We start from the raw sequence: 10,002 nt of genomic DNA, 5'->3' as shown, positions 1-10,002 counted from the left end.
GGGGGGGGGGGGCGATGCGATGTTGGGCTGCGAGTGTCGTGGGAAGTGCCTTGTGCATTTCGTTTTATTGTTTATCTATACATCGCAGTTGTTGTTTTGTGCCTTTCAGTCACATTGCTTGTTTGCTGGTTGAAGGCCCGCAGGGGATTGTGTGCCGTTTCTCTATCTCTCTCTCTCTCTCTGTGTGTGCGGCTGAACTGTGTCTGGGCGTTGTGTTTCTCACCGTTGTGGGTGCGGTGGTGGTGGTCTCACAGTCCAGCTGAGGTATCTACTAGAGTGAGGGCACCGTTTCGTCCTCGTGTGGAGGCCTGCGCTCTTGTTGTGTTCTGTGTTGTAGCCCCCGTGGGTGTGTCCCGGATGTATGTTGTTGCCATTTCCTTTGGCACATTTTTTTCTGCTTACCTGACTTCCCTGCCCCCTGTTCTGGTGCGAGGTGGTAGTGCTGCTTGGAGTCACCGAGATGCCACACACGCCCGCGCAAGACGTACTGCTCCCCGATGCGGTGCTACGAGAAGCGAGTTATACCGGCGAGGCGGAGACGACGCTCGAAGGCGTGCCTGTCCTCCTCGACGATGAACTCCAGCCGCTTGACGACACCATGCTGAAGGAGCAAGACGCAGCAGGGATGTGTGCGGCAAAGCGACGCATCAAGGAGCTCGATGAGGAACGTGCTGCGCGTGTTGCGAGGCGCCGCAATGCCGATAATTGCTTGCAGCGGGCGATGCACCGCATTATTCCGTACGGCGGCATCTTGTCATCCGCGTTCAACCTGGCCAGCTCCACGCTCGGGGCCGGCATCGTTGCGCTCCCCGCCGCGTTCCAAATGTCTGGTATCGGAATGAGCACGCTTTATCTCTTGATTGTTGCCGCGATGGTGGTGTACTCTTTTGTTCTGCTCACCATTGTGGGGGAGCGCACAGGGCTGCGGAGTTACGAGAAGTTGACGCGTTTGCTGCTGGGCCCCGGCGCTGACTACGTACTTGCCCTTCTCATGTGGTTGTTGTGCTTTGGCGGGGATGTGTCCTACGTCATATCGATGCTGGGCGTCATCAAGGGCTTCCTGCTGAACGCGGAGGGTACGCCGGCGTATCTAAAGACCTTATCGGGGCAACGGCTTATCGCCAGTGTTGTGTGGCTTGTCTTCATGCTCCCACTGTGTTTGCCCAAGGAGATTAACTCTCTGCGCGTCTTCTCGACGATTGGTGTGCTCTTCATTGTGCTCTTTGTCATCTGCATCGTTGTGCACGCGTCTCAGAATGGACTCGCGTTGGGTCTGCGGGATGACCTTGTGTACTTCCAAACAGGCAACCAGGCAATCCAGGGCCTGTCAATCTTCATGTTTGCGTACGTGAATCAGGTTAACTGCTTCGAGGTCTACGGCGAAATGTACAAGCCCAGTGTTCGACGCATGACGATCAGTGCTTTTCTAGGAACGGTACTATGTTTCGCTTTATATTTCCTTGGTGGTCTCTTTGGCTATATGGACTTTGGCCCTACTGTGACGGATTCTGTACTTGACAAGTATAATCCCATTGAGAATAAGATGATGGGCGTTGCGTACGCTGGTATCATATTAAAGATATGCGTGGGCTATGGATTGCATATGATACCATGCCGTGATGCTGTATACCACGTCATCGGTGTAGACGTCAATACTCTCGCGTGGTGGAAGAATGCGTTGGTATGTGGCACTCTGGCGACCTTGTCGCTAATTGGAGGGCTTTTTATTCCACGCATCACTACCGTCTTTGGTTTGCTAGGCTCTCTGTGCGGCGGCTCTATTGGCTATGTGTTCCCTGCGTTGATGTTCATGTACTGCGGCAACTTCAACCCTGGATCTGTTGGCTGGATGCATTTCATTGGCGCCTACGCGCTGCTCTTGGCTGGCGTCATTGCTATTGTGTTCGGCACAACTGCTGCGATATACGGGGAGGTGGCGAGGAGCTAGTAGAGCACATCTCCGTAATTGTCGCTCATTTATTTTGTTGTTTTTGTTTGTAGCGGTTTTGGTTCAGAGAAGATACGAAGGAGGGGCGCATGCCTTGCTGTGCTCAGGCGAGAACTTCTTCCATTGATTCTTTTTTCGCTTTCAGACTTTGCGCGCCTGTGGATGTGTTCCCCTGCGCAATAGCCTGACTCTATGTCTCCCGTGTTGTATTGGCGCTTTCATTCCTTCCCCACCACCACCTATCTTGTTCTTCTCGTATTGGCTCCGACCAATACCTCACGGGGTACTGTTCTTTCGCTTATGTGGTGTGTTTGTGTGGCAACCGCCTTTCCCGTCTCCGTTGCCGACTTCGCGTCACAACTTGTGCTTCAACGATATATATATATATATATATATATTTACACTTATTTACACGCTGGCTCCGTCCGGTGTACTCTGTCGTGCAGATTCTTGTACTGCCCTGGGAAAGGACATCTTCTGAGTGTATGTGTGGGGCTTCCCCCCTGTGCGTGTGTGTGTGGCGCACACCGTTGACTTTGGGCAGCTGCGCGTCCGTTGGTTCCTTCTTTCCTTTGGGGGTTTTGCGCCGCAGCCACACATTTCCCCGGCACGCTGGGCTCTGCGCGTCTGAGGCGGCTCCCGTACTCATCTAGGTGGCGCGCGTGTAGCGGAGCGGAATATAGCCACAGAGCGTGTCACGTAAAATCATCATTGAGACCGACACACAAGCACACAAACACAAATAGGTAGTTTGCGTGCATTGATAGATTCTCACTTCTCTCATGTCTTCGTATCTGCAGGACCTGGGGCCAGAGGCTGTCTCACACCGGCAGCAGGTTGACGAGGTAAAGCAGCAACTCGGCATCACACACGCTGAGTTTGACTGCTGGATCTACGGGTTCCTGGAAAACAAGAAGTTCTCCGTGGAGGAGACCGTGCTAAAGCTGCAGCGGCGGTTCGCGATGGAGGTGGATGAACTGGGGACGTATGAAATAACCGATTTTATGCGCACATCGCTTCGCTCAGGCATCATTCAGGTGATTGGCGAGGACAAATGTGGCCGCGTTGCCTTTTACGTCAACACGCGGAGGGATCACCCAGAGTCCTCGCGCAGAAACGAAAACAGATGCACGTTTGACATGATGGTGAGTTACGGCACTCGCCTACGTGCGGAGAATAAGCGGTGCCAGATGGTGATGCTCATCAACCAGGAGAAGGCGAGCTTGTGGAGCAACATTGACATGACCTTCCAAGCCGATATTGCCCTTCGAATCGCAAAGTTTTACCCCGGCGCTGTGGACAAGATGTACATCTGCAACATGAACCGCACTCTGGCAGCGATGGCGAAGCCTGTATTTTCGCGGTTGCCGCCTATCGTTTCGGACCGCATCATCATTATTGATGATNCTGACATGAAGAACGGTATGCTGTTGAACTTGTTCGATGAGAGTGTCCTGCCGGTGACGCTGGGCGGCAGCAACAACTGCGATGATGAGGCCCACTGGAATCAGCATGCCAAGGTGATTGAAGACTATTACATTGAGATGAAAGATGCGATTGTGAACCAGCATTTGACAGTGAAGGAGTGGGAGCTCCTACGTATCAGGCCGCACAGGGTGTACAGTCGCTTGGCATCGACGATTTTCGACGCGGAGAGTATGACGCAGCTCAAGACGTGCTACTCTGAGTGCGGCTCAAGCTACAACGATGACCTTGTCCAAGAGGAAATGGAGCTCCAGGATATGGAGGAGGCGAACGAGTGGAGAGCCGTCATGGAGTCGTTCCCGCCGAGCCTCTCACTCTTGTTCCTTGAGGAGCTGCAGCGCTGGCGCCTGGCGGTGACGGCAGAGGAGACGTCTGCACGCTACGCACTGCTTGACGAGCACATTGCTCTGCGCAAAGCGACTATAGCAGAGCTGCCGGAAATTGACCTTGAGGACAAGATGTGGTACGACCAGATACCGATGCCACTGCGCCAGCTGTACCGTCTTTGTCTCTTCAGTGTCACTGTCATGAATGGCATTTACTTTATTGCTGCGACAGTTTTTCTCGCAGTGCTGTCTGGTAATATTATTGTGACGCTCTTTTTGGGGTTTCTGGTGCAGTGGAACTACGTGTTTCCACTCGGGGCAACCCTTGTGATGACGGCTGTTCAAGGCATGACGCTCTGCTCCCGTGCAATTGATGTGCTGGTTGCGTTGATGTTCCGAAAAGTCATCCCTCCGTTCGAGTGCATCGGCAGGCATTGGGGTGGCATTGCACAGATGACGCTCTTTGCAGTGGTGATGGCGATCCAGTTTATCATATTTTGCGTATATGCGTCTCGAGAAACGCCACTGGAGGCCCTGCAGGTGTCTTTTGCGACAGGGTGGATAAGTGCTGTGTTTATTGTGGCCATCTTCCATGCACTGTTCTTTTTTGGCTGGATGAGCGATGCCAGGTTGCGCTTGCGTAGTGGCGGTGGGACGGTGGCATTCCCATTCTACATGTTTTTAAACCTCCACGAGAGTGAAGAGCTGAGTGGGATCCCCTACCGTGTACGCACCTCGTCTTGTGTCATTTGCGGCTTTCCCGTCTTTCTTAGCATGTTGCTTGGTATTGGGTTTCTTATCAGCCGAGCTGTTGGGTTCTCAGTCGCTGTAAGCGCCGCTTCTATTGCAGGTGCCTTTGTTGTCAACTACTACTCTGAGGCGATGGCGAGCGGGCTGAGCAGTAAGTTGCTTTGTGTCTCTCTCTGGATTGCCTCAATGGTTTGGCTTTTTGACTGTTTCGCCTTTGGCTTCCGGAATTATAGCAACATATGGGGTGTTTCGGTTATTGTGGCCTCCCTTTTGACAGGGTGGTGCATCCTCTTCGCGTTGACATGCGTTACGAAGGACGATAGTAGTAAATTGCTCCGCATTGGACTGATTTCCCTCGTGGTGCTTCTTATCGGCTGCTGGTTGTCCGTTTTTCCTGTAGTGGGCTGGGAGATTGGCGTTTTCTGTCTTGCCTTGATGCTGCACAACGGCCTCGGTCTTCTTTTTTGCCGCGCCGACCTCACTAATATTGGCGGGGTCTTCGTCTTGTCGTTAGCGGTGCTGCTTCTGGTTGTCTCATGCGTGCTGCTGGGGTGGAACGGCACCAGCCCGCAGAATATTCTGCCGCGCAGCCTCCCAAGCGCGGACGTGCCGCCTGCGCTCTCCCCGATCGTCGCCTACCACCGCTACCCCGTCTGCAGTCTTCGCATGGACGGCGGGCTTGGCATCGTAGACTTCTCCCTCCTCACGGAGATTGTCAACCTAGAGAACTCCACTGCCTTCGCGGTTGACTTCAACAACTGGTTTAACACCACTGACTTCACATATGGTGGTGTTGTGAAGCTGTTCGAGACGGAGGGGGAGCCGTGGGGCCTCCACCGGTTTGACTCAGTGATGCACAACGTTACTGTACTGACACTGCACAACAAATATGCGTTTACCTCCATTATTTCAATGACAGCGTGGCTGGGCTCCATCGCCCTCTCCCCCCTCCATATATTCCTCCCCACTGAGTGGTCTACAATGATTGTGTACATCATATCGTTCGTGGCGCGTTTGATCAACTTTTCTTGGCTTCAGCTACACCGAGAACTTGCGCGTTATGTAGAAGCCGTAAAGCGCACGGAGCCGAAGCAGGTGATACTCACTGGCAGCGGCGTGGCGGGTGGCATCGCGTCTATGGCCGGTACCGTTTCGCGCACGCAAACGTTTGTGTTCGGCTCTCCTGGCCTCCTGCACTTGCTGCGCCACGTTAAACTTGACGAGACAGACTACCACAACTACGTGCTCTCCGTGGGCGCGAGCAACGGCGTGCTGGACAACGTTGGCGGTCGTGACACTACGGTAACGCAGAAAATGCGGTGTGAATTTTCCTCCCACGTGTGTCTCTCGATGGAGTACATCTCAGCAGAGCTGCTTGATATGTGCGACACCAGCGGTCGGCGCCACGCCTCCTTCCGCGATGTTTACCTTCTGTAGGGCCAGCCACAGAAGCAGCAGCAGCAGCAAGCGAACGACGAAGCAAGAGGAGACGTTAGGGCCTGTGTGCTCCGCCTCTCGCTTCCCTCCCCCTGGCTGGGTTTGTTTTTGTTTGAATGAGGGGGAGTGGCGGTGGTGTTTGTGTACGGCGCAACTGTATTTCTATAAGGAAAGGCACGAATTTATATTGGCATGCGAATTTTTTTTTGTTTTTGTTTTTTTTGTTTTTAATTCCCCGGTGCTTTCCTTCTTTTCCTGTTGTCCTGTGTGGACTTTTGTATTTGTGGTTGTATCCACGTCTTTGTTTTTTCTTTCTTTGCTTTTCCATCGTCTGCGGCCCCCTTGCGGCGGCGCGGGGAGCCAACTAAAGGACAGGCGATGCCGCATCCGACACTGCTGGACATCGGCGTGGAGGCGTACTCGCACCAGGCGGAGGTGGACGAGCTGCGCCGGCGCCTAGGCATCAAGCACAACCACTTCGACTGCTGGCTCTACGGCTTTCTGGAAAACAAGAACTTTGACATTGGGGAGGCGGTGAAGAAGCTGAACCGACGCGATGTGTTTGAAAAGGAGCAACTCGCAAAATACACCGTGACGGATTGGATGGTGCAGAGCATGCGGAAGGGCATCATGCAGCTCATCGGAAATGACAAACAGGGACGTGTGGTGTTCTACGTTGTCACGGCACGTGATAAGCCGACATCGGCACGGCGCGAGGAGTGCAAAATGAATTTTGACATGATGGTGAGTTACGGCACTCGCCTACGTGCGGAGAATAAGCGGTGCCAGATGGCATTGCTCGTCAACCAGGAGAAGGCGAGCTTGTGGAGCAACACCGACATGACACTGCAGGCCGATATTGCCCTTCGCATCGCAAAGTTTTACCCCGGTGCTGTGGACAAGATGTACATCTGCAACATGAACCGCACTCTGGCTGCTGTGGCGAAGCCTGTATTTGCACGCTTTCCGCCCATTGTGTCCGACCGTATCATCATCTTCTCTGAGGGCGACAGAAAGGCTGGCAAACTACTGGAATATTTCGACGAGAGTGTGCTGCCGGTGGCGCTGGGCGGCAGCAACAACTGCGACAACGAGGAGAACCACATAAACTTCTCTGTGACAATCAAGGAGCACTTCGATCAGCTCAAGGCGGCAGTGCAGCGCGGCTACTCGGTGAAGGAGTGGGAGCTCGAGTGCCTCTTTCCGCACGGCCTGCCGGAGGAGACGTCTGTGAACGTCGATTTGTTTGGCAACACTCCACCGCCCTTAGCGCCAGACGGGGCTTCCTTCGGGGACGGCAACAACAATGATGTTTCGTGGAGCGATGTGTCGCGCAACTCTAATGACAATTCGCCGATACGCGCAGAGTCCGTGGACCTCTTGACGTGCGATTCCTTCAACCACAACAGCAACTACCACACGCGGGTCAGTAGCGTGAAAGAAGGCGTGTTCCCGATCCGTACACAATCCTGCACAATGAGGACGATGCGGAGAGACTTCGTGACGGATTACGTGGAACAGTTTGTGATGATGGAGTCCTTCTTTCGTGGGAGCATTATGGAAGCGCATGAACGTGAGTGGCTGATGATTCTGCAGCGCGAGTCCCCTGCACGGCGGTCGTTGCGCGAGGCGGAGGAGAATTTGGGGCGCAACACCATGCTCTTTCGCCGTTTGCCAGCCGCGGTGCAGCTCATCGCCAAGGGAGGCCTCTGGATAACGCTGATGGTCACTTCGCTGTATTTCCTTCTCGCTACAATTTTCGGTGCCATGATAGGCTGCTCCTGTATGATGTTTTTCTTCTTCTCCATGCTGTCGAAGCCGTACAACGTTTTCCTGTACGGGTGTGCGCTGCTTGTGACGGGGTGCCAGACGGCACTGTTTTGCTCCCGAGGCTTTGAACTCACGCGTCGCACGTACGATGGGCGGCTGATCGACGCCTTCCGCGGGCTCGGCTTTCACGCGCTGATTGTGCAGGCGTCACTGTGTTTTGCAGCCGTTGTCGCCTTCTTTGTGGTGTTCTGTGTCATTGCGGCGCAGCAAACTGTTGTCGATGGTGTGCAGTACACTGTGGCGGTTGGATGGATTGTGGCCTTCTGGATCATTCTTCTGTATCATTTTCTCTACGCATTCGGATTCATTGACAGCACGAAGCGGTCGCGCCGCGGCAAGATGGCAGTGGCAACGCTGTATTTCTTCTTCGATGTGGACATGGACTCTGACCACGCAGCGATGCGGCATTCAGCATCAACGGAGGTGACGATAACGTGTATTTCGATGCTGTCAGCCTTTGCGTTTGGTCTGTGCCACATGCTGAATGGCGCGGTCTTCTTTTTGTGCGCCACTGTTATCATGTCGGTGGTGACGATGCTGCTGGTGGTGCAGTTCATCAATGTCGACCACGCCCCCTCTACGGGCGGCCTGTTGCTGTCTGCGTTACTTTACACAAGCGTTGTGTGGCTGTACATTGTTTTCACCATTTCCGCTCATGGCTGGAACGATGAATGGAGCCGATCTACCAGTGTTGTGTTGTGCCTGGCGCTTCTGACAAATGTTATTGTGCTCGGCTACTCGTGGGTTCCGCTGAGCAACACCGTGATGCGGCGCTGGGTGTTCCGCGGGGCGTGGATGTGGGTCATTCTCCACCTTGTCACGTGCATTATTGCGATGTTTGCCACCGACTACCGTCTTGGTCTGTTTATCCTTGGGTTCTCCATCCACCTGCTGCTGTATGGTTTCCGCGTCAATTCGGGCTCCTCCACGTATGGCGTCTGGATCGTAGTCATGGGCTTTCTTGCCATGCTGCTCGCCTGCATCCTGCTTGGCGGTCTCGCGTCTGGACAAGCGTACAGCAGCCCGGCAAGTGAGTGGCTTCTCCCGAATTACGCAACGGGCGATAGGAGGGCAAACGCCATTGCCGCGTGGGAATCGCCGCCGGAGTCGTTGACGCCAGTGTGCTGGCTTCGCTTCCCGACCACGATAGACATTGTTGGCATGGCGCTCTTCGCCAAGCTGTCGTACGCGGAAATGCTGAATACAACACGCATTGACCTCCAACGGTGGTTTCCGTCATTCACGTATGTGGGCAACCGCACCTACGCACCCTCGTCCTTCCTGCAGGTGAAGATCTTCACGGGCACAGACAATAACCTTAACATCACCATCATTACACTTGGCTCCACGAGCGCTCTGTATGCTGCTATGGATTCTATGACCATGTGGATTGATTTCATGGCACTGTCGCTCTTCGCCGTCTTTACACCACATGAGTGGTTCATGAAGATCACCTCCTCCTTGGATGTTGTGGAACGACTGTCATCGCTGTTGTGGCTATCATCCGTTGAGGAGGCGCGCTCCGACATGGCTGACTACTTCGCATCGATGGAGAACGTGAGCCACCACGTGTATGTTGTCGGCTACGGCCTCTCCGGCGCTACTGCCGCAGTGGTGGTGCCGCCGTCCTCACAGCGCGTGCAGGGCGTCATGTTCGCCTCCCCAGTGAACGCCGTTGCACAGCGTGGTGAGCAGCAGATGACGTTGGGCCTGCCGCCGAACCGTGTGCTTTCCCTCGTGACAACATTGTCGGTGCTGACGCCGTGGTGGGTGTGGGGGCCCCTCACTGAGACGCTCCCGTGTGGTGCGACGGCGTCCGACTGCTCCAACATCGGCGCCGTCGCGGAGCTTTTGGACGGCATTTGCCAAGGCGGCAAGGCGGTTAATAAATTTTCGTCGCCGCCCGTAGATGGGCGCGATACCTTGAGAATGGAATCCATCAAGTAAGTGTTGGCACATCACCTCAAAATACGTGTTTCTTCTCGGTCTATTTGAAGTATTGCTAGCTCGTTTTTTTTTTGTTGTTGTTGTATTTCCTTCCACCTTTCCTACCGATCCCTATCTTCACGGCTGTCTCTCTCTTTTCTTCTCCATGATCTCTCTTGTTCGCCTTCCTCTGCTGCAGTGTGGTACGTAGCTTGCCTAGTAGTCCCTTCACCCGTGCTCTGTGGGCTGCATGCAGAACGCCAGCGGCCCGGAGGCGTGGGCTAGCCACAGAGCGGCGGC

At 54.3% G+C, this 10,002-nt stretch overlaps 3 protein-coding genes across 3 annotated transcripts; all 3 read left to right on the top strand.

Moving 5' to 3' along the window:
- Positions 1-460: 460 nt before the first annotated feature.
- On the top strand, positions 461-1,948 carry DQ04_02501020 (putative amino acid transporter PAT2; the record flags this gene model as incomplete). The annotated part of the gene is made up of 1 exon (XM_009311939.1): positions 461-1,948. One exon carries the CDS (start codon positions 461-463, stop codon positions 1,946-1,948), a length of 1,488 nt encoding a protein of 495 aa, XP_009310214.1.
- Positions 1,949-2,730: 782 nt separating this feature from the next.
- DQ04_02501010 (hypothetical protein) lies at positions 2,731-5,946 on the top strand (the record flags this gene model as incomplete). The annotated part of the gene is made up of 1 exon (XM_009311938.1): positions 2,731-5,946. The coding sequence occupies one exon, from the start codon at positions 2,731-2,733 to the stop codon at positions 5,944-5,946; it is 3,216 nt and encodes a 1,071-aa protein (XP_009310213.1).
- Positions 5,947-6,324: 378 nt separating this feature from the next.
- On the top strand, positions 6,325-9,723 carry DQ04_02501000 (hypothetical protein; the record flags this gene model as incomplete). Its single annotated transcript, XM_009311937.1, has 1 exon — positions 6,325-9,723. The coding sequence occupies one exon, from the start codon at positions 6,325-6,327 to the stop codon at positions 9,721-9,723; it is 3,399 nt and encodes a 1,132-aa protein (XP_009310212.1).
- Positions 9,724-10,002: the final 279 nt, after the last annotated feature.

Source organism: Trypanosoma grayi (assembly GCF_000691245.1).
Source record: "Trypanosoma grayi strain ANR4 Tgr_250_V1, whole genome shotgun sequence".
NCBI classification, from domain to species: domain Eukaryota; phylum Euglenozoa; class Kinetoplastea; order Trypanosomatida; family Trypanosomatidae; genus Trypanosoma; species Trypanosoma grayi.
This window is presented reverse-complemented; position numbering and strand designations above follow the sequence as displayed.